At 42.8% G+C, this 24,991-nt stretch overlaps 1 protein-coding gene across 2 annotated transcripts in view; it reads right to left on the reverse strand.

Moving 5' to 3' along the window:
* Positions 1-24,991, reverse strand: part of WDTC1 (WD and tetratricopeptide repeats 1) — a 52,830-nt gene that overhangs the window by 25,892 nt on the left and 1,947 nt on the right. Inside the window, exons 1-9 of one of the 2 annotated variants that reach the window (XM_067473716.1) lie at positions 23,855-23,917; positions 20,483-20,631; positions 16,856-16,939; positions 16,221-16,267; positions 11,951-12,062; positions 8,230-8,417; positions 5,049-5,231; positions 2,226-2,320; positions 875-990 (exon numbers count right to left, since the gene is read on the reverse strand). In XM_067473716.1, the coding sequence (XP_067329817.1) occupies positions 875-990; positions 2,226-2,320; positions 5,049-5,231; positions 8,230-8,417; positions 11,951-12,062; positions 16,221-16,267; positions 16,856-16,939; positions 20,483-20,605 (948 nt within the window). In that variant the 5' untranslated portion in view covers positions 20,606-20,631; positions 23,855-23,917. Of the gene's footprint in view, positions 1-874; positions 991-2,225; positions 2,321-5,048; positions 5,232-8,229; positions 8,418-11,950; positions 12,063-16,220; positions 16,268-16,855; positions 16,940-20,482; positions 20,632-23,854; positions 23,918-24,991 lie in introns of those variants that run through there. The other variant, XM_060784530.2, reaches the window with a different exon arrangement.

Raw genomic sequence — 24,991 nt, forward strand, 5'->3', positions numbered from 1 at the left:
CCTGTAGTGCTTTTTCTGTTCAGACTGAGCCCTCTGAGGGACTGTCACTAACCAGGAAATTAAAGATGGCTTCATCAAATAATCATGGGCCTATGTGAAACTGACTCCTACAAGATCAGTCATCGGGCATAGCCTCAGTTACAATGCTTTTCAATGAAAACAACTTGCACATTCAATTGAAAACCTTTACAGCAGTAGTGTCCAGCCTTTGGTCATCCAGGTGTTTGGGCGACCAACTCCCAGAAGCCCTGGCCAGCCTGTCCAATGTCAGGGATTTGGGGAGCTGAGGTCCAAAACACCTGGAGGACCAAAGGATGGTCACAACTGATTTACAGGGAAAAGGACATTCCTGAAAGTAAGTGACAGTAAACCTCAATCCATGGTCTCTGGGAGGGAAGCACCAAATGCAAGGAAAGAAGGGAAGCCTCCAAATGCATGGTACTATGGTTTGGTATGAGCTCCTTGTTTCAAGCTGACCTCTTTCCTCTCGGGCGTTCAAACTCTGCTACAAATAATTTCACATAAAGTATTACAGTTTGCATTTTGAGTTGATTCACTAGGTTTTTGGAAAAAATGTGAAGTCCTGAGTTTATGGTACTTGTCAAAAGAATTGTGCTTGGAACAAATTTTGGGGTCTAGTTATGGAAAGGATGGAATTCATATTACCCAATATTTTGGTATGTTTTTCACTTTGTAGAGGGAGTTAGGGCCGTTCCAGTGAAGATGACCCTGATCCCTCTGAAATTTTATTTCTTTGATATTTCAGTGATACCTCAGACCCAGTTTAGGATGCTCAAAGCAATGAAAGACTACAGGGAGAAGGAGAAACCCCTTATTATTTCACAATGACTAATTTCAAAAGTCTCTTTCTTACCTGCTCCCCTCCCATGTTCACCAAGAGCTCTGTGCCATCAGGGCTGAAGGTGACATACGTAGCGACCAGGACTCTCAACCGGTTGTTGTAGTCTGGTAATTTCACCGGAAGATGTCCTGCAAGAAGAAGAAGGAAACTTTCATTTGTACAGCTTGGGAACTATCACAGCCAACCACTGACAACAACATACAATGCTCTTTTAAAGCAGTCTCTATGGCTTCCATTGTGCGCATGCTTTTTGTTGATTTATGACAATCCCACAAATTTCCTAGGGTTTTCTTAGGCCAGGAATATTTAAGAGAGGATTTTCCTACTTCTTTCTTTTTGAGATATAGTCTTCAGCACCTGGGAATCTCTATGTGGGGTTGCCTCTGAAGACTGCCTGGAAGCTACAACTAGTACAATGAGCGGCAGCCAGATTACTAACGGGAGCGGGGTACAGGGAGCATACTACTCCTCTGTTGCGCCAGCTCCACTGTTGCACCAATCAGCTTCCGAGCACAATTCAAAGTGCTGGTGTTGACCTATAAATCCCTAAACGGCTCTGGCCCTATTTACCTGTCCGAACGGATTCTCCCCTATGAACCATCAAGGTTATTAAGATCTTCTGGAGGGGCCCTGCTCTCGGCCCCACCACCTTCGCAATCGCGTTTGGTGGGGACGAGGGACTGGGCCTTTTCGGTGGTGGCCCCTCGGCTTTGGAACTCCCTCCCGATGGAGATTAGATCTGCCTCCTCCCTCCTGACGTTTAGAAAGCTGGTAAAAACATGGCTTTGGGATACTGCATTTGCAGAGTGATGACTGAGTCAATGACTGTTGACCTGGCTGGCGGATGGCGATGAATTTGTGATTCTTTTGGACAAACTGATTTTTGCTTTAATCTGTATGAATTGTATAATTGTATTTTAATGTTTTTATATTGATGATTTATAATGTTTTCTTATTGTATTGAATCTTGTGTTGTTAGCCGGCCTGAGTCCCTCCTCGGAGGTTGAGAAGACCGGGGTATAAAAATTCTAAATAATCATCATCATCATCATCATTGATGGTCTCCCATCCTAGTACTAACCAGAGCTGACCCTGCTTAGATTCCAAAATGATAAGGGATCTGGGAGAGTTAGGGTGCAGTATTTATTTTTTATGTATTCCCATTAGTTGTGTGGAAAAGGGTTCATCAATTTAAACTCCACACACAACCCATAATTGATAAGGCATATGCTTAAGACACCCAGTCCTAGTTACTTACATGGGCAGGCCCCTCCCATCTTAATGTCCATTCAATACACAAATCCTTCCAAAAAGGTATGAAGAAAGCTTCCAAAATTCTCCTCGCCATCACAGCCAGCCATACCTGCTACATAGTACTGAGCTGCACCATCAGGGAGAGGCTTCTGACGATCACAGAACGTATGGACTCCAGCTGTAGGATTCTGCTTCATTGTTTTCCTAGCAAAAAGAAAGAGGATTTTATGTGCATGTTTCATATTTTGGTGGAGTACATTAGACACCTTTTAAAAGAAAAAAGAACAGCTGGATTCATTTCAAATTTAAAAGGAAATACACCAAAACCACTTTGGGAACATGCCAATTTATGGAATATTCCTTGAGCCAGAGATGCAAATCATGGATTTGTTATTGTATTATGATTCTGGCTTATCTGGAAGAAAAATATACCAGACTTCCCATTTCGCACATGATAACTATGATTTTGGGACCTCAAAACAGTGGATGTGTCTCTTAATGAGACATGCCGCATCATCACAGGATGTCTACGCCCCACATCACTGGAGAAATTATACTGTTTAGCTGGTGTTGGCCATGGTAGTCCACACTCTGGTTACATCCCGTATAGACTACTGCAATGTGCTCTATGTGGGGTTGCCTTTGAAGATTGTCTGGAAGCTTCAAATGGTCCAACGAACGGCAGCCAGATTGCTAATAGGAGTATTGCTCAGGGAGCGTACAACCTCTTGTTACGCCAGCTCCACTGGCTGCCAGTTTGCTATCCAGCACCATTCAAAATGCTGGCTTTAGCCTATAAAGCCCTAAACGGTTCTGGCCCAACTTAGATATCCGAATGTATCTCCCCTTATGAACCATCTAGGACCTTAAGATCGTCTGGGGAGGCCCTGCTCTTGTTACCACCTTTGTCACAAGTACTTTTGGTGGAGACGAGAGACAGGCCCTTCTCGGTGGTGGCCCCTCGGCTGTGGAATGACCTCCCTATAGATATTAGATCGGCCATCTCTCTTTTAACATTCCGGAAAAAAGTCAAGACGTGGCTTTTTGACCAAGCGTTTGCAAATGCAGAGTAACTGACACAGGAAAACAGAACAACTAGACAATGAGTCCGGACAACGTTTTTTAACAAGGAGACGCTATGAATTTATATTTTATTGATTTGTTTAGTTTTTATTATATGTTATGTTTTTAATTGTATTTATGACATTGTAAGAAATTTTGCCCTGTTAACCGCCTTGAGTTGTCTACGGGCTGAGAAAGGCGGTATACAAAAACAGTACATAAATAGGTGGTTGTAGTTTTTTCGGGCTATATGGCCATGGTCTAGAGGCATTCTCTCCTGACGTTTCGCCTGCATCTATGGCAAGCATCCTCAGAGGTAGTTTCCCTTTTTATGATGTACAGCTGAAGCATCTTCTGCAGAGTCCATTGTAAACACTATAAAATACTATAAAACAGTGTAAACACTATAAAACAGTGTAAATGTCTCAACTAAGTGGCATTCAGAAACCTTTTACAGTTCCAATTTTTTCAGGACCACAGCATTGGGTTAAAGGGACCCCATTTGGGGTTGGGACCCACAGTTTAAGAAGCAGTGGTCTATACTAGTGAGTTCCAGTTTCTCATCCTGCAAATATTTTGAATTTTAGCTACCAGAAGCCCTAAAAACTGGCCACGCTAACTGGGGTTTCAAATTAGTTCGGAACAGAAACATATGAAGAGTCAAAGGATGAAAAACAGTGATTGACACTGCATGTTTTTAACTTTTCCTCTTGAATTCTATCTAGTTCTGGAGAAAATGCTATCAATGAAATAAGAACGTAAGTAACTGGGTTGTTGTTGGTTTTTTCGAGCTATATGGCCATGTTCTAGAGGCATTCTCTCCTGACGTTTCGCCTGCACAACCTCTGAGGATGCTTGCCATAGATGCAGGGGAAATGTCAGGAGAGAATGCCTCTAGAACATGGCCATATAGCCCGAAAAAACTACAACAACCCAGTGATTCTGGCCATGAAAGCCTTCGACAATACAGTAAATAAATAAATAAATAATGTACAGAGGAGGACCTCCTCACAGCGACACCAGAGGCGCTCCAAGTGGCCAGCTACTGTTCAAAGAACATTTAGCATAATGCCAAATGTTGTTGCCATAATCACAGTGCAGGCCTCTCTGTGATATTCTCCATAGGTTTCATGAAGATGTTAAGAAACACAGGGAACAAGATCAAAGTGTTTGGCTAAGTTTTATTTAATATTTAAATTAAATATGAATTTCCATCAAATTAGGTGGCACTTTATAAAAAAGAAAAAAAACCCCTGCCCTGCCAAAGGCATGAAATTCCATTTATGATAAAGGTCAACATGCGGAATAACAGCCACCCACACCAATAACACTGCCTACTGGCATCGCCATTTTGGGAAGGGTTAGGAAGGGCAGAGGCATTGCAATACTGTGTCTCCTCCTCAGGTTTAATGGCAAGAAAGAATCCAGGAGAAATAAGAAGGCTTCAGTCTGGCCCTCCATTCCAACTGTCACAATAACTGTCTGTTCTCCCAGACTTGGATTTGAGATCCCACCCAAGCCCTCTATTCAAAAGTGGACATCTGGACACAAAGTGACAGTTGGCTTTGGTCAACAGATCAGACCTTGGTTTCTTCACTGCCTCCTTTTGAGGGGCAGGAACCATAGAATCATAGAATAGCGAGTTGGAAGAGATCATCCACTCCAACCTCCTGCCATGTAGGGAAAGCACATTCAAAGTACCCCCATCAGATGGCCATCCAGATTCTGTTTAAAAGAAGGAACTTCTACAACACTCTTTCTTTGGATGCTTTGAAATGGAGACTGGATATCCATTTTCATGAGAGAAGGGAACAAGGGTAGTCAGTGAGGAAAAATAGAGACAGTGGGTACCAGCACCAGACCTTATTACCTGTGGTTGTGAATCATGCGTATATCATAGATTCGTACAAATGGCCCACTGGCTCCCACAGCAAGGTAATTGTTGTCCTGGGGGTTGACAGTGAGGCATTTTGCCTCCACAAGCTGCCCACAGTATTCGGTCAGATCAATAAGAACTTCTGAATGCTTGCTGTTCTCTCGCAGGTCATACTGTCTGAAAAGGGAGGGAGGAATTCAAAATGTCAGTAAGCATCCACAGGACAGAAGAAACTAACAGTTCAAAGTGCTGGTTATGACCTTTAAAGCCCTAGATCACTGGTTCTCAACTACCCTAATGCCGCAACTCCTTAATACAGTTCCCGTTGTTGTGACCCTAAACCATTAAATTATTTTTGTTGCTACTTCATAACTGTAATTTTTCTAATCTCAAGTCTATTTTCACCAAAATCCACCAGTGTTAATATTTGGGCATATTGAGAATTTATGCCAAATTTGGTACAGATCAATCATTGTTTGAGACCACAGTGCTCTCTGAATGTAGCAGAACTACAACTCCAAAACTCAAGGTCAATGCCCACCAAACCCTTCCAGTATTTTCTGTTGGTCATGGACATTCTGTGTGCCAAGTTTGGTTCAACTTGATTGTTGGCGGAGTTCAGAATGCCCTTTGATTTTAGGTGAACTATAAATCCCAGCAATCCCCAAATGACAAAATCAACCCCCCTCCCCAAACCCAACCAGTATTCAAATTTGGGCATATCAGTATTTCTGCCAAATTTGGTCCAGTGAATGAAAATTCATCCTGCATATCAGATGTTTACATTATGATTCAGAACAGTAGCAAAATTAAGTTATGAAGTAGGAACGAAAATAATTTCGTGGTTGCGGGTCACCACAACCTGAGAAACAGTATTAAGAGGTCATGGCCTTAGAAAGGTTGAGAATCACTGCCTTAAGGTCTAGTGGAACATTGTTTCAGAACCACTGCTCTAGACCATCATAGAAAATATGGAAGCCAAGATACCATACTTCACTGACCTATTTATTTCAAATATAATGATTGGTTCACAGATTCATTTTGGTAAGAAGTTTGAATACAGCCAAAGCTCTATGGCAGAGTATATGCTTTGTATGCACAAAATAAGTGATTTAGTTTTTTGGCATCTCTAGATAAAAAGAATGTGGATTGTCCACAACGCAAGATTTGGCAAGATTTCTGCCTAAAACCTTGGAGAGTTGGTGCCAGTCACAGCAGGCAACTTTGTTCAGTGGATTTGACAACTGGTTTAATAGTTATGGTCCTCAATAAAGAACTGTGAAGGACCCACAAAACCAACTGCTGTAAGGGATTATCTACAGAAAGACATACAATGAGATTTGCATGTCCATGGAGCTTAAACCTGCAGTCTTATGGAGCAGGGGGAAAATGTTCTCCCTATGAAATTGCCAGGTCCTCTAGGTGATTTGGATATAACTCCTTGGAAGTGACTATAAAGTTGTGCTGGAGGACTGAAAAAAATCCTAGAGAAGATACCCCTCTAGGACCTGCTAAGGTTCTCCAACACAATTCTATGGTATGATGGGACTAGAAATAATGTGATATGATGTGGAAACAACTAAACATTTTGGCTGGGAACATATCCCCCATGGATACTGGAGGGCCTACTGTATAGAGCAGTGGTTCTCAACCTGGGGGATGCTTGAAATGCCATTGCCATATTTCTTCAGCCTCACAATAGTCTGTATTGGGCTATACTGGTTATACTGGGCCCATAACCTTCATTTCGTGAGTGGCCTTAACAAAAGACCCAGCACCAGTATCCCAAAGTAATAAAAAGAACAAAAACACACAGACCCATGTTTTCTATTCCATAGTTTTTTCTTTGTAGTAAAATAATATGGTGGCACTATTTATTTATTTCCAGCATTTCTACCCCATCCTTCTCAACCCCTGAAGGGGGACTCAGGACGGCTTACATTTGGCATAATTTGATGCCATTAAATATAACAAAGCAATGTAACAACAATTAAAACAACAGAACATTAATTAAATCAATAAAACAGTATTAACCGCCGTATCACAATTCCAGTCAAATTCCATATCCAAAGCGCTATTTATGCCTGCTGTCCAAAAGCCTGGTCCCAGAACCACAACTTCAACTAAAATTACAACAGCAAACAACAGAGAGGAAACAACCAGGCACAGATTAACACCTCCCAGCAAGAGATTTTCCCAGGCTCAGGCAGGCCTTCAAATGCTAATGAAGGTGATCAGCTGAAACATTCACACCTAACTGCAGCAGGGAAGAGCTCCTTGCCCCACCCCAGCCATTCCACAGATATATAAACCCATTGTCCTAATTCCAACAGACCTCACTACCTCTGAGGATGCTTGCCATAGATGCAGGCGAAACGTCAGGAGAAATGCCTCTAGAACATGGCTCTATAGCCCGAAAAAACCCACAAGAACCTAGTGATTCCAGCCATGAAAGCCTTCGACAATACATACAACTTCAATTTCTTCCTAAAAGACAGGAGGGACAGAGCTGATCTTACCTTGTTGGGAAGCGAGTTCCACAGGCGGGGGGCTACAGCTGAGAAGGCCCTGTCTCTCGTCCCCGCCAGACGTATTTGCGACGCTGGCGGGAGCAAGAGCAGGGTCTCCCCGGATGATCTTAAACTGCAAGGCGGGACGTAGTGGGAGATGCATTTGGACATTTATTTACATGTATTTACAGCAAGGTTTCCATAACACAAATAAACAAATACACAGTAGGTTTACGCACAGCAACCTTCACACTGGAGCTTTCTCACATGAAGCTTCTCTCATACGAAGGTTTACCTCACACTCCTCGGGACACTAGCTTTGGTCCATTAACTCTAACAGGGCTTCGGCCTACTCACTATTTCAGTGCTTGACTCACACTTTTGTAATAAAAAATACCCACTTAATTTTTTATATTTCTGACAGATAGAACTAAACATTTTGGCTGGGAACATATTCCCCATGGATACTGGAGGACTTACTATATAGAGCAATGGTTTTCAGCCTGTGGGTCCCCAGGTGTTTTGGGCTACAATTCCCAGAAATCCCAGCCAGTTTACCAGCTTTTAGGATTTCTGGGAGTTGAAGGCCAAACATCTGGGGGCCACAGACTGAGAACCACTGGTATAGACGTTATTCAATCAGAAGACACACATAATCTTCCTACCTGATGAGCCCATCCTCCGCTGCACTCCAGAAGGTGTTAGGCCACATGGGGGCCGTGGCAATACGCTTGACCCTGTTCTTGTGATCACCAAACATATGGATGGTTTCTTTCACAGTCAAGTCATGGACATGCACTTTGAAATCAGCCGCCCCGGTAATGAGTATCCGATCCTCTGCATGTGGCAAGAACTATGGAAACCAAGCAAGGTATTCAGTGTAGTGATCTCCTAACAGCGAGAACATATTTTCTCAAGATAAAACAATTACATCTCCTCCAACAGATCCCTCAATTGAAGGAAGGTGTCAATAAGTAGGTCATTTGATTGGTTTTGTAGCCAAGTCCCCATCTACCACTTTCAACATCCTGAATGTTGAGATGTTTTCTGGGACCAAAACAGTCACAAGAGGAAGATAAATGTTTGCAATGGGCAGTCAAAGCACCTTGGCTGGGGGTTAGTCTATTGTGCAAATCCCAAGCTGGGCAGACACACCAAAGGACATAATCTCCTTAACCTATGACCCAAACATATGCTGAGCTGTCCTGAGCATGTCCAGGCAATTCAAAACTACACTTCTAGATTACAAAATTATTTTGGGAAGAAAAACTTATGGGAGAAATTCATCATATTTTATCCCATCCTTTTCAGCCCGAAGGTGACTCAGGGTAGCGTACGGACTGGCAACAATTAGATGCCAAACACATATTTACCCATAGTGACCCATCAAGGGAGATACACATATAAAACACTGTAAAAGTATTTAAAGTTTTTTTCTTCTGCTTTTAATCATAGATCACACACATATTTCCATGTGACAAAGGGTCAATGAGTGAAGGAGAGGAAGGAGATACAATGGATGGGAATAGGGGAACGAAGAGGGTTATTGGGGAGCAGGAATCGGATGAGGAGTGACAGCACTTGCAGCACCTACAGAAGAGGAATCATTTGAGGGTTTCTCTGGGGATGATGGGTCACAGAGTGGGGAAAGTGGGGATGACACTGTGGATTGGACTAGGGTAAAGGAAGTGCAAGCTGTTTGTGCAGAACCGACATCTAGTGATACATTTATGGGATTATCTGGAAAAGACTGGCAATCAGGGGATCCAACTGAGTCTTGAGGGGATCCAAGTCTTGACAGGATATGGAGAAGATGGAGGGATGGGCGTGGGACTTCACATGAAGAGTTGGGAGCAGCTGCAAGGGATAATCATGGGGCGGTGGTCAGCTCATCTTCTGATGAAGATGTTGTGTAATAAAAGTGGGCTCAGAAATGGGGAATCTTTGCAGAAGGCAAGGTGTTGGTATATGTTCGTGCATTGGGTACTGTCTGGACTTGTCACTGCCTGTTCCGTGTTGGCACTGGGTTTGGGATCTGCAGGCTGCTTCTCCTGTTTGTGTGTGCTTTCAACTCAGCTTGGATTCTTGTGAGTGTGGATATCCCCCTTCCTGGACCTTGAACTGGTTTGACTATGATGCTACTTCTGTGGACATTGGAACTTCACTACTTCGGATTCTGCTTGCTACGACCCTGGACTACGCTTTCTTCCCTGCGGCTTCTCTGTTTTGTTAACCATTTGCATGCTGTGCTGTTTTGTGTGACTTTCAGAGTACTTTGTTTAATCCGGTTCTTTTCTCTGGATAATCCGGATTATTACTTTGGTTAACCTTTTGAAACCAGGACTGGTTCTACCTTTGAGTTTTGACCAGAGGCATTGAGTTAAGTGTCTCTGAGTCTTTTTCCTTTGTTTAATAAACTCTGTTTTGGAACTAACTCTGAGTCTGGCCCTTTAAGGCGTCTGTGTTCTGACAGACATGCAGCTATTCCACAATACATTCCATATCTTGGAAGACTTCACAACTTTGTGCTTGCTAGTATCCCTTTTATAGGTGAACCAAGATGCATCTGGTAACATTTTATTTTTCTCCATAACTCAGTGAGTTTTTACTTCTATGCTGACATTAGTAGGGAAATTATACCACTGCACACTTAAATGTTTTAATCTGTGAAGCTCTTCTGTCTCTCCCCTTTAGTCCCTGACTAAGCTTGACAAAACATGTCATGTGAGCTGGCTGCCACAAAGGCAATGGTTGGGAAGCACGCAATGAGCAATGTGAGAAAATCCATGCAGACCATTGTGTGCTGCCAGAGGTTTGTGTCATCGTAGCCAATTCACACCACGAACACATACTTGAATACAAAATGAGGGAAGTTCAACATAGAGCAAGCAAAAACAAATCCAGATTTCAGTTATGTGAAACTCTTGAGCAGTGACAGCCTTATCAAAGATACAGTTAAAAGCTGTCTCAGGTTGTGGATACTGGATGCTATTAAGATGAGCAGGGTGGAAGAGACAGAATATTTGCCCCATTGGACACAATCCACAGGGATGTTTTTTCTGCACAACCCTCAGTGAAATGTATACAAACTGTGCAAGAATACTCTCTGTTAATTGGTAAGCCCGTCATTTTACACATCAGACAGCTAAATGAACGGTCAGAATTGAAGACCCATCTGTTCTGGCAGACCAAGCCAATCAACTCTGAACCATGAATTTTTGTATTTTATTATTGATCTTTGTACCATGTGTTTTGGGGTATTATTTTAAGTTGATATGTTTTGATTCTGTTGTACCCCACCTTGAACCATGAGCAAAGGTAGATAACAAATAAAATTATTTTTATTTTTTATTATTATTTGGATTATTTAATTCAAAATACATTGGTACTAGGGATAGGGAATATGGAGACCTTAAGGAAAAATGTGAATGCAGTTATTTATTTATTTAAAAAATTTATATTCCGCTCTTCTCACCCCGAAGGGGACTCAGGGTGGAGCACAGCATATACATGGCAAACATTCAATGCCGGGACACAGATTCACATACAATACAAAAACATTTATCATAATATTAAAATACATCATTTAAAAACCGTCCTAGCCATCCGCATCAAATCCAATTGGCCCTGTCATCTTTCCCACTGCCGCTTCATTGCCCTGTCCCGAAAGTTTGGTCCCACAGTCAAATTTTTACCATCCTTCTAAAGGACAGGAGGGAGGGGGCCGACCTGATCTCACCAGGAAGGGAGTTCCATATCCGGGGAGCAATCACCGAGAAGGCCCTGTCTCTTGTCCCCACCAATCGTGCCTGTGACAATGGCGGGACGGAAAGCAGGGCCTCCCCGGAGGATCTTAATCCCCATGATGGTTCATAGGGGGAGATGCATTCGGACAGGTAATTTGGGCCGGGGCCGTTTAGGGCTTTATAGGCCAAAGCTAGCACTTTGAATTGTGCCCGGTAGCAAACTGGCAGCCAGTGGAGCTGGCGTAACATGGAAGTTGTATGCTCCCTGTATGCCGCCCCAGTTATTAACCTGGCTGCCTCTCGTTGGACTATTTGAAGCTTCCGAGCAGTCTTCAAAGACAACTCCACGTAGAGTGCATTGCAGTAGTCTATTCTAGATGTTCCCATAAGCCCCAACAAACATAGATTAGAGATTGTGGGAGTTGTCATTCAAAACATTTGAAGGGCATCTTGTTGCGTACTTGTATCTGTGCATACCTGCCCTTGTGATTGTATATACTCCTACTTGTACATATAACTAAACAGTACCAGATTTTCTACTCAAATTCTAGAGCTAATTCCCCCAGCTGCCTCTAAATATCTAACCTTAAAACAAGAGCATATCATGTCCTTCTGCAAACTTACTCCAAATCCGACTCACCTTGACAGAGAATATGTTTGCCGTGTGACCCGTGTGCATGGAAAGGAGCTTCTTATGATGCAGGGGATCCCACACAAATGTGTGCTGGTCATCAGAGCCTGAGGCCAGCAAGCTGACAAGCAAAAGGAGGCAGAACATTACATGTTAAGCTGCATAAGCAGTTTCAAAATGATTGCTGCTATTCCACATCCATTTTCAGTTGACACACAAATGCAAGTACCATTCTGACAGACTGAAATTGCAGAATTACAGGCAACAATGAGGAAATAGAGGGAAGCTCCACTATTTGCTGGGTAGATTAAGAGAAATGGGACCAGACAACAGCAGATCACCCACTGACAAATGACAATTCTTTATAGAAATTGTCCTCTTTGGGTTGCTGTGAGTTTTCCGGGCTGTATGGCCATGTTCCAGAATCATTTTCTCCTGATGTTTCACCCACATCTATGGCAGATGAGAATTTCACAGCCTCTGAGGATGCCTGCCATAGATGTGGGCAAAACATTAGGAGAAAATGCCATACAGCCTGGAAAACTCTCAGAAACCAGTGATTCCGGGCATGAAAGCCTTTGACAACACATTGTCCTCTCTGTTCAGTGAGCATTCTACAAATTGGCGGAGGTACCTATTCTTTTCTCAAGTAGTTTTTCTGCTACACAAACACATGAATCATGAATAAAAATGTATTCTAACTTTGAAGCTAAGGTTGTAAAACACATATATTACTTTTTCATGCCAGAGGTGAAGGACAAGATTGTACATCCCTCCACTCTGTGCGCAGAATAGCTGGATCAAACTTCAATAATGAACAGGGGCCTCTATTACAGTGCTACTCAGAATGGTGGTCTAAGAACAGATGCCAGTCACCAAATCACCCATTACAGTCACTGGAGGGCTTCCAGGAAAGGGAACTCTCCAGTGACAAATCGGTACAAATCGGTACAATTTCCAGAGAAGGGAAAGATCAGCCGGAAATCCAAAACAACAGATAGCGGCCTCTGCCACATCTTGCACATTTAAGTTTGGGTCAATCTATTTATTATTTATTTATTTAAAACATTTATATTCTGCCCTTCTCACCCCGAAGGGAACTCGGGGCAGAGCACAGCATATACATGGCAAACATTCAATGCCGGGACACAAATTCACATACAATACATAAACATTAAAAAATATTTATCAAAATATTAGCTGTACCTGGCACATGTGGCTGTAGCCAACATTCCCTCACTCTTTCTCGCCTTCTTTCTTTATCTCCTTCCTCCCCCCCCCCCCCTTTTTCTTTCCCTTCTTTTCTCTCCTTTTTTCCTTCTCTCTCTCCTTCCTTCCTTCGCTCTTTGGTTCCATCCTTCCTTCTATCTTTCTTTCCTTCCTTCCCTCCCTCCTTCTCTCCTTCATTCCTTCTCTACGTCTTTCCTGCATACCCCCCTTTTTCTTTCCCTCCCTCATTCTCTCCTTCCTTCTCTGCTTTTTTCCTTCTTTCCCTCCCTCCTTCTCCCCTTCTTTCCTTCTCCCTTTCCCTCCTTCATTCTTTCCTTCTAGACATTGGCTGGAAAAGAGTTGGGCTTGAAGGCAGCACTTGAGAAAAGTGCGTCCCTGATCTCTGCAGAGTAAGGGCTCCATGGTTAGTAAGCTGGGCATCTGCATCTGTATTGTCATTTTGAGGGGTTTTAAGCCCTTTCTGCTGCTTTTTGGGAGGTTTTATGAGTGATGGTCACTCATTGGTCTGTTAAGGGTATAGTGGCCAAATTTGGTGTCAATTCATCCAGTGGTTTTTCAGTTATGTTAATCTCACAAATGAACATTACATATTTATTTATTTAGACTAGCTGTCCCCTGCCACGCGTTGCTGTGGCCCACATGAGGGTTCTGTGTGGGAAGTTTGGCCCAATTCTATCGTTGGTGGGGTTCAGAATGCTCTGTGATTGTAAGTGAACTATAAATCCCAGCAACTATAACTCCCAAATGTTAAGATTCTAGTTTCCCCAAACTCCACCAGTGTTTACATTTGGGCATATCGAGTATTCCTGAAGAGTTTGGTCCAGATCCATCATTGTTTGAGTCCACAGTGATCTCTGGATGTAGGTGAACTACAACTCCAAAACCAAAGGACACTGCCCACCAAACCCTTCCAGTATTTTCTGTAGGTCATGGGGGAACTGTGTGCCAAATTTGGTTCAATTCTATCGTTCGTGGGGTTCAGAATGCTCTTTGATTGTAGCTGAACTATAAATCCCAGCAACTACAACTCACAAATGACAAAATCATTTTTTTGGATGAAAGACATACATTGGGTTTTTAGGTGTCTTGTGTCCAAATTTGGTGTCAATTGGCCCACTGGTTTTTGAGTTCTGTTAATCCCACAAACGAACATTACATTTTTATTTATATAGATTAAAATACACTATTTAAAACCGTCCTAGCCATCCGCATCAAATCCAATTGGCCCTGTCATCTTTCCCACTGCCGCTTCATTGCCCTGTCCCGAAAGCTTGGTCCCACAGCCAAGTTTAGCTTTTTCCTCCACAACCTTCTAGCTGTTCCCTGTATTCAGGTATTTGCTGTGAATGTAACCAATTTACATTGTCACTTAGTAAAGTTGGCCTTGCTTATAGCTCTCATTTCAACATGGCCCATAGATGCCATTGACAGCCTTCAGCGGACTTCTAAATTGTTCTCTACAGACCTCAAGGAACGTGGCTTTAAGGACAATATATTCAGTATATTCTATCCTCACTAGCGTAACTTATGCCAAAACAGCATTCTATTAAGGCAAAAGTAAGAACTCTCTTGTCAAAGACTTCTAGAAGTTCACAAGCAGGTGCTTTCTTCTAAACCAGCGGGTTCCAACTTTTGGTCCTGCAAGTTCTTGGGACATCAACTCTTAGAAGCCCCAATCAGTTTGGCCAACTGTCAGGAATTCTGAGAGCTGAAATCCAAAACATATGCCAGTCCGAAGGTTGCGAATCACTGCTGTAAACCACTGCCTGGTATTCATCACTAAACAATTCTATGGACAATGTATTGTCGAAGGCTTTCATGGCCGGAATCACTGGGCTGTTGTAGGTTTTTCCGGGCTAGATGGCCATATTCTGGAGGCATTTTCTCCTGACGTTTCGCCTGCATCTATGGCAAGCATCCTCAGAGGTAGTGAGGTCTGTTAGAAGTAGGAAAATGGGTTTATATATCTGTGGAATGACCAGGGTGGGACAAAGGACTTCTGTCTGCTGGAGCTAGGTGTGAATGTTTCAACTGACCACATTGACTAGCATTTAATGGCTTGGAAGTGCCTGGGGGGAATCTTTTGTTGAGAGTGATTTGATGTGCCTGATTGTTTACTCTCTGTTGTTTTGCTGTTGTAATTTTTGAGTTTTTTAATACTGGTAGCCAGATTTTGTTCATTTTCATGGTTTCTTCCTTTCTATTGAAATTGTCCACATGCTTGTGGATTTCAATAGCTTCTCTGTGTAGTCTGACATGGTGGTTGTGAGAGTAGTCCAGCATTTCTGTGTTCTCAAATAATATGCTGTGTCCAGGTTGGTACATCAGGTGCTCTGCTATGGCTGACTTCTCTGGTTGAATCAGTCTACAGTGCTTTTCATGTTCCTTGATTCGTGTTTGGGCAATGCTGCGTTTGGTGGTCCCTCTGTAGACTTGTCCACAGCTGCATGGTATACGCTAGACTCCTGCAGAACTGAGAGGATTCCTCTTGTCCTTTGCTGAACGTAGCATTTTTTTGGATTTTCTTGGTGGGTTTGTAGGTGTTTTGTATGTTGTGTTTCCTCATCAGCTTCCCTATGCGGTCAGTGGTTCCTTGATGTATGGCAGGAACACTTTTCCTCTGGGTGGATCTTCATCTTTACTCTCGTGGCTTGTTCTTGGTCTTGCAGCTCTTCTGATGTCTGAGGTGGAGTATCCATTGGCCAGTAGAGCCCATGCAGGCGAAACATCAGAAGAGAATGCTTCTGGAACATGGCTATACAGCCCGGAAAACACACAACAACCGAATTCATTTTGCCACTATAGTTAACAGCCACAACACGAACACATCAGATGTTTGGGGTTTTTAAGCAATTTATCAAATGTTACCCCTAAAAGTTGAAAAACTACAGTAGAGGCAGCATTTGACTGAGCTGCACAAAAGGAAACTGCAAATCCGTTCACTATAAAAACAGTTACATTCCCTGATGTACAAGATCCCTCCATCCAACTTAGAATACATGCTGCAATAGGTATTTGTCAATCCTTTGTATTTTGAAGTAATACTTACGTTCCCTTTTCATTCCATTCAAGACAGTTGACACAGCCTGTGTGACCCTAAACAAAGAAGACAGAAAGTGATACCCAAATATTACATTTAAGACTGTCCAAAAAGATGTAATTCCTTCCGTTAGTTAGAACATGCCTAGTTTTTTAAGTAATTTGAAAACAGATAGCTGAATAGTACTTTTCTGTCATAAGCCTGTGCCTGGCCTGCACTACAATAGGCTAAAACTGGAAATTCCCTTGATGGATGAAAAATAAATATCCACATTAAAAAAAACCCAAATATGTTAGGGAGAAGTATTTGAGCTGCGTTCTAGTTCTCTACTTGCAAAAAAAGATTTTTCTCTTTTTCTAAAGCAGGGATTCTCAAACTTTTTCAGCCATAGAGCCCTTTTTGAAGCAAAAGTGAACCAAGAAGACCTTGTATTGGATGGGACGAACCAATGGTTAAGCTATTCGGCCAGAAATGGGAAATAAAAGCACAGGATCGTATTCCTCAGGGAATGTTTCCAAAAGGCATGCCAAAAGGGGAACATTCACTCTTGAGGAGCAAAAAACTGCACCTACATTATTAGCAGTCGTGTGTTCAGTGGTCATTATATTAGGACAGGTATGCATTTCAATGTTTCCAGTGCTTACCTGCAGCTCAGCCTCCAAGCCCAGGCGCTGGATAAACGGGTCTGTAACATGGTAATGGCGTTCGAAGCTGAGGGCACCCTTCTCCTGTGAAGAACAAATGAACACCATACTTTTTGCACTATGTAAGCATGGCCCTTCTTAATCAATCAATAAAAGAGTAATAAATCTAATGTTGGGTTGCTGTGAGTTTCCCAGGCTATATACCCATGTTCCAGAAGCATTCTCTCCTGACTTTTCACCCACATCTATGGCAGGCACCCTCAGAGATTGGGTTAGAACAGGGGTCCTCAAACTAAGGCCCTCCAAGGTCATTTACCCAGTCCTCGCTCAGGGTCAACCTAAGTCTGAAACGACTTGAAAGCACACAACAACAACAACAACAACAACAACAATCCTATCTCATCAGGCAAAAGCAGGCCCACACTTCCCATTGAAATATTAATTTTATTTACTTTATTTATATACCGCTTTTCTTAGCCCTCAGGCGACTCAAAGCGGTATTTATATTTTATAATTATTAAATATTTTATATTTATTAAAATTGTTCTTTTATATTTATTAAAATTGTTCTTCATTTCAATTATTGTATTGTTTTTAAGTGTTTTTGCACTACAAATAAGATATGTGCAGTGTGCATAGGAATTCATATTTTTACAAATTATAATCCGGCCCTCCAACAGATTGAGGAACTATGACATGGCCCTCTGTTTAAAAAGCTTGAGGTCCCCTGGGTTAGAAACTAGGCAAGTGGGGCTTATATATCTGTGGAATTGCAACATTCACACTTGCCTCAAGCAGACAAGAGTTCTTTCTCCCTGGAAATTCCACAGATATATAAACCTCACCTGCCTAGTTTCGAACCAACCCCTCAACCTCTGAGGATGCCTGCCATAGATGTGGGTGAAATGTCAGGAGAGCATGCTTCTGGAAAATGGCCAGACAGCCTGGAAAACTCACAGCAACCCAGTGATTCCAGCCATGAAAGCCTTCAACAACAAATCTAATGTTGTTCCATTTGAGCACAAAATGCACTGCACGTGACATTCTCCAATTCTGATATTTCAAGTTCTTGGAAACAATGAACAGACTGTCATGCAATGGCAAGACAGTCTGTGGTTTACTGAGTTCTGGATTTTCTGAACTTATCCAGAAAAAAGAAGAGGTAACTGTCAGCTTGACACAAAATCATAGTTTGAAGCTACAGCTTGTAGCTGGTTTACATACTCTGGCTCACCATTATGTCTGAACTCCAGAACAATGGCTTCTCACTAGTTTGTTGGCCAAGTTACAAAACCAGAGACAGGAATAGCAAAAAAAGGGGTAGGACAGGAACATCAGTAATAACCATTTGAATAGTCTTCAGGACAATTCATGACTTGAGCAACTAATCCCAATGAACATAAAACATGGTTAGGCATGATTGCCACGGTTAGTATTTCCTGCCTGCAATTTCTCTCTGACCCAACTGCCTACTATCCAACTTCCTATAATCCACATTGTTATATACCCCTCAATTTTGGATACTAGTTAAACTAGACAAAATGGGCACCAGTTCACTTCCTAGTCTGAAGAAATTCTTTGTTTTTGCTATAGCATATCAATGCAGCTGGGAATTTTTTTAAAAAAAATGTTCCACAACATTTCCCACAGCCATTCCTATGTTACATGATGCAGTGTAATGAAAGCCTTCTTCAGCCAAATGCCGTCCAGATTTGTTTGGACTACAATGTTCATCAGACTACCATTTGATCCTACTAGCCATGCCAGAAAGGATTGACAGGAGTTGCATTCACAAACATGGACAACACTGGGTTAAGGAACAGTATGATATGTTATGGCAGTGTTTCTCAACCTGGGGGTCGGGAGCCCTGTGGGGGTCGCGAGGGGGTGTCAGAGGGGTCGCCAAGGACCATCAGAAAACACAGTATTGTCTTGTCGAAGGCTTTCATGGCCGGAATCACTGGGTTGTTGTAGGTTTTTTCGGGTTATATGGCCATGTTCTAGAGGCATTTTCTCCTGACGTTTCGCCTGCATCTATGGCAAGCATCCTCACTACCTCTGAGGATGCTTGCCATAGATGCAGGCGAAACGTCAGGAGAAAACGCCTCTAGAACATGGCCATATAGCCCGAAAAAACCTACAACACAGTATTGTCTGTTGGTCATGGGGGTTCTATGTGGGAAGTTTCAATCATTGGTGGGGTTCAGAATGCTCTTTGATTGTAGGTGAACTATAAATCCCAGCAACTACAACTCCCAAATGTCAAGGTCTATTTTTCCCACACTTTTCCACCAGTGTTCACATTTTGGTTATATTGAGTATTCATGCCAAGTTTGGCCCAAATTCATCATTGTTTGAGTCCACAGTGCTCTCTGAATGTAGGTGAACTACAGCTCCCAAACCCTTCCAGTATTTCTGTTGGTCATGGGAGTTCTGTGTGACAAGTTTAGTGCAATTCCAGCGTTGGTGGGGTTCAGAATGCTCTTTGATTGTAGGTTAACTATAAATCCCAGCAACTACAACTCCCAAATGACAAAATCACACACCCTCCAACCCCACCAGTATATTGGGTATGTGTGCCAAATTTGGTCCAGTGAATGAAAATACATCCTGCATATCAGATATTTACATTACATTTCATAACAATAGCAAAATTACAGTTATGAAGTACCAACAAAAATGTTATGATTGGGGGTCACCGCAACATGCGCAACTGTATCAAGGGGTCACGGCATTAGGAAGGTTGAGAACCACTGTGTTATGGTCTTTTTTCAGTTTCAAACTGGGCAAAAAATAGAGAAAGGGCAAAGCAGTGTCTTTCATTTGCCCTTCTCAGATCAACTTTAAGAGCCTCTTGCCATAATGCCAAAGAATAGTCTGACAGTGGCATCTGAATCAAATGTATGAACAAAACAGAATGTGACACTTGGGGTGCATCTAAACTGTTGAATGACTGCAGTGTGACACTACTTGAACTGTCATGGCTCAATGATACAGAATTATAGGATTTGTGGTTTTATAAGACCTTTGGCATTGTTTGCCAAAGAGTGCTAGTGTTTCACCTAACAACATAGGATTCTACAGTAGTGAGCCTTGGCAGTTAAAGTGGTGTCAAGCCACAGCGGATGCACCCTAAGACAATCCATGTTTTCATCTGCTACTGTTCCCCTTTACCCCAATCCCAGAAAAAAAAGCAAAATATTTTTTTGGGGGGGGGGAGCCCCCGGTGGCGCAGTTGCTTAAACCCCTGTGGCTGGCAGGACTGAAGACTGACATGTTGCAGGTTCGAATCCGGGGAGAGGCGGATGAGCTCCCTATATTAGCTCCAGCTCCTCATGCGAGGACATGAGAGAAGCCTCCCACAAGGATGATAAAACATCAAATCATCCGGGCGTCCCCTGGGCAACATCCTTGCAGATGGCCAATTCTCTCACAACAGAAGCGATTTGCAGTTTCTCAGGTCACTCCTGACATAACAAAAAAAAAAGGGGGGGTTGCATCACAATATCTGAAGATGCCTGCCATAGATGCGGCAAAACGACAGGAGAAAATGTTTATGGAACATGGCAACACAGCCCGGAAAACTCACAGCAACCCAAGCAAAATATTCTTTAAAACAAGACACACCTTGAGCTGTCTGTGGATGAGATCCCTAGTAATGTTCGCTTTTGCCATCTTCTCGCAACAGGGCTGACGAAAGCAAGTGAATGGAGGCGCTGCTGTAAATCCAAGCATTCCAGTAGCGTTCATGTCCACAGAGAGGGCATTGAAATTACCTGCGGTCAAACAAAGTTGAGAAAGAAAACTGCACTTATTTATTCAGGATATTAAAAATCGTTTCTAGCCAGAGGAAAGGATTCCCTGTCCTAGCAATCTGAGATGTTTAGATACTTCCTCCAATCTGACTTGCAAAGTAAAATCTCTTACATAAACCAGAATATTCCGTTCTAGAATTAGGATAGACAACCGTGACTCTCCAGCTGCTGAATGACTACAGTTCCATCCTCCCCGATGTTGATTAGGGTTGCAGTTGGCTAGTACGGGATGAGATATTTTAATACGATATAGTTTTAAGGTCTAGGTTATTTTTTCAAAACCTATAGGCAAATTAGGGTTTTATAAGTATCTTTAAGTTATAAGTTGAAGTACTTTGGCCACATCATGAGGAGACAGCAAAGCCTAGAGGAGACAATTATGCTGGGGAAAGTGGAAGGTAAAAGGAAGAGGGGCCGACCAAGGGCAAGATGGATGGAATCCTTGAAGTGACTGGACTGATCTTGAAGGAGCTGGGGGTGGTGATGGCCAACAGGGAGCTCTGGCGTGGGCTGGTCCATGAGGTCACGAAGAGTCAGAGACGACTGAACAAATGAAAACAAGTATCTTTAAATGGTGGTAAATCTTAATTTATATCCTAACCTAATGTAAATATCGTGTGTGTGTGTATATATCTATATCTATCTATCTATCTATCTATCTATCGCGATCCCTCGTTGGACAAGTAGGATAGTCTTCCATGATCAGTATTCTTGTGGATCCGTAGGTGGCTGTGGAGCCCTTTTCTTGACCTGCATCTTCTCCCACAGTGAGAGCATTGGTTTTCAGGTGGAAGGCGCTCTCGGTCGGGGTTGGTTTGACGCACCTTCCTCCTGGCACGTTTCTCTCATCAATTCCCTCTGAAATATAACCTACAGTCTCTCATCCAAATGCCAACCAGGACTGACCCTACTAAGCTTCCAGGATTATAAGAAATCTGGTGTACTTTATTTAGGTGATCCCTCGTTGTCTGAGTAAGATTGTCCTGCAAGTGCAGTATCCTGGCGGTGGGTACATAGGTGACTGAAGCCCTATGCTTGATCTGCATGTTCTCCTGCTGTGAGGGTATCCATTTCCGGGTGGAAGGTGGTCCCGGTTGGGGTTGGCTTGATGCGCCTTCCTCTTGGCACTTTCTCTCTTTCACCCTGCATTCATGCCTCTTCAAATTCTAAAGCACTGCTGGTCACAGCTGACCACCAGCTGGAGCGCTCAAGGGCCAGGGCTTCCCAGTTCTGTGTCTATACCACAGTTTTTAAGGTTGGCTTTGAGCCCATCTTCAAATCTTTTTTCCTGTCCACCAACATTCCATTTTCCATTCTTGAGTTGAGAGTAGAATAACTGCTTTGGGAGATGATGATCTGTCATTCGGACAATATGGCCAGTCCAGCAGAGTTGATGGCATAGGAGTATTGCTTCAGTGATAGTGGTCTTTGCTTCTTCCAGCACTCTAACATTTGTTTGCCTGTCTTCCCAAGATCTGGTGCATTCAGCGTATTTATAGGCCCTCTCACGTGTGTGTCTGTGCCTTTGGTTGTCTGTCAATTTTACACACTTTACACATTAAAAGTCTAGATCAAACATACGCAAATTCCTACCGGCTGTTAGGAATTGTGAGAGTTGAGGTTCAAAACACCTGGAGGGCCAAAGTTTGCGTATGCCTGGCCTAGATGCTAAATTCATTCATGCTGCACGTAGACTTTATATACACAGACTGATTATCACATTATATAATACTTCCAATTATTTTGTGACTGAAATAAAATCTAGTAGTCACCGAACCACCAGAAACCTCCCAGAGACTCTTGTGGATAATTCTGGAGGATTTGGGGGCAAGGGGAGACTCAGGCTTGTATCAAAGGACTTTGCTGCTAAACAAATAAAGAAAGCAAAGAAGAAAACCAGGTGATGCTGGGAGGGGCTGGAAGAGCAAGAAAACAAGGACCCCTTCTACACTGCCATATAAAATCCTGATTATCGGCTTTGAACTGGATTATAAAGGCAGTGTAGACTTAGGGCCCTTTCAGACAGGTCCTGTATCCCAGGATCTGATCCCAGGTTTTCTGTTTATCCCAGATTATCTGACAGTGGGGACTGTTATAATCCAGGATAAAGCAGAAAAGGATATCTTGCTATATTGCTTATCCAATATAAACTGCTAGGATCAGTTCCTGGGATATACGGCATATCTGGAAGGGTCCTCATATAATACAGTTCAAAGCAGACAATGTGGATTATCTAATTTGATAATGTGAATTATATGGCAGTGTAGAAAGGGCCAAGGAGGGAATCTGTCAAGCATGGCAAAACGTAAGCCCTACAAGTGTTTTGGACTTCAACTCCCAGAGTGGGGAATCTAAGGGTGCTTTTATGTAGTATTTTAGTAATGTTGTGCATGAAACAAAGTGTGCGTATGTTGAAACATCAGAAGGAAAATTGTCACTATCTCCACTATGTCATGTGGACAATTCTGGAGTATTCTAGATAAGGGGTGCTCAACCCATAGGTAAAAGTTTTCCCTGACATTAAATCTAGTCGTGTCCAACTGGGGGGTTGTGCTCATCACCATTTCTAAGCCAAAGAGCTGGCGTTGTCCATAGATGCCTCCAAGGTCATGTGGTCGGCGTGACTGCATGGATTGCTGTTTGCCTTCCCGCTGGAGCAGTAACTATTGATCTACTCACATTTGCATGTTTTCGAACTGCTAGGTTGGCAGAAGCTGGGCCTAACAGCGGGAGCTCACTCTGCTCCCCGCATTCGAACCACCGGCCTTTTGGTCAGCAAGTTCAGTAGCTCAGCGAGTTAACCTGCTGGACCACCGACAGGATATAAATACAGTAGAGCCTTGCTTATCCAATATAAACGGGCTGGCAGAACGTTGGATAATAAGGCGAGATTAAGGAAAAGTCTATTAAATGTCAAATTATATTATGATTTTACAAATCAAGCAACAAAACATAAAGTTTTACAACAAATCGACAGAAAAAGCAGTTCAATATACGGTAACATTATGTAGTAATTACTGTATTTATGAATTTAGCACCAAAACATCAAAATGTATTCAAACAACTGTGAATCTCGGCGGGAGGCAGACTGTGTTGGATAATACAGAATGTTGGATGAGCGAAGGTTTGATAAGCAAGACTGTACTGTAAATAGATAAATTTCTCTCACTTTGTTTTCTCAGACCTGTTCTTAACTGTAAGTCGTTTGTAAGTCAGATGTCATTGTGGGAGTTGAAGTCCAAAACACCTGGAGGGCCCAAGCCTGTATACTCTGGCACTGACTGCCAGGCCTTAATGTTAAACAATCCTGGAAGTAGTAGTTTGGCAAGGGCGCGGCATTCTATAGGCAAAGAAACCTGAAGACGTTATAAAACAGGATGTTAAGGATTGTGGGAGTTGGAGTCCAAAACATCTGGAGGGAAGGCTGAAGTTTGCTGAGGCCTGTTATAAAACTAGAGCTCCCACCATTCCACAGTATGAGGAGTTTGAAGAATGTCAAGCTGCATCAATGCTACAGTGTACACGCACCCAAGGAGAGGTGGGGCGCTATCAAATCCCAAAAGTTGTAGTTTGGCCAGTCTTTTGCCTTCTCTGCCAAGGCCTCGCCAAACTACAACTCCTAGGAGGCCACAGCATGGGATTAGGGCAGTTTCAAATGCCTCAAGTTGTCATAGATTGGGGCCTGGAGGGAGGGCCAAAGTTTCCCAAAATCTGATATAAAACTACAGCTCCCACCATTCCACAGTATGAGCAGGTCAAAGGATATCAAGCTGCATCAATGCTACAGTGTACACCAGTGTTTCTCAACCTGGGGGTCGGGACCCCTGGGGGGGTCGTGAGGGGTGTCAGAGGGGTCGCCGAAGACCATCAGAAAACACAGTATTTTCTGTTGGTCATGGGGATCTCTGTATGGGAAGTTTGGACCAATTCTACCATTGGTGGGGTTCAGAGTGCTCTTTGATTATAGGTGAACTATAAATCCCAGCAGCTACAACTCCCAAATGTCAAGTCTATTTTCCCCAAATTCCACCAGTGTTGACATGTGGGCATATTGAGTGTTTGTGCCAAATTTGGTCCAGATCCATCATTGTTTGATTCCACAGTGCTCTCTGGAAGTAGGTGAACTACAACTCCCAAACTCCAGGTCAATGTCCACTAAACCCTTCCAGTATTTTCTGTTGGGCATGGGAGCTCAGTGTGCCAAGTTTGGTACAACTCCATTATTACTGGAGTTCAGAATACTCTTTGATTGTAGATGAACTATAAATCCCAGCAACTCCAACATGTCAAGTCTATTTTCCCCAAATTTCACCAGTGTTGA

Source organism: Anolis sagrei, chromosome X, assembly GCF_037176765.1.
Source record: "Anolis sagrei isolate rAnoSag1 chromosome X, rAnoSag1.mat, whole genome shotgun sequence".
Taxonomy (NCBI): Eukaryota; Metazoa; Chordata; class Lepidosauria; order Squamata; family Dactyloidae; genus Anolis; species Anolis sagrei.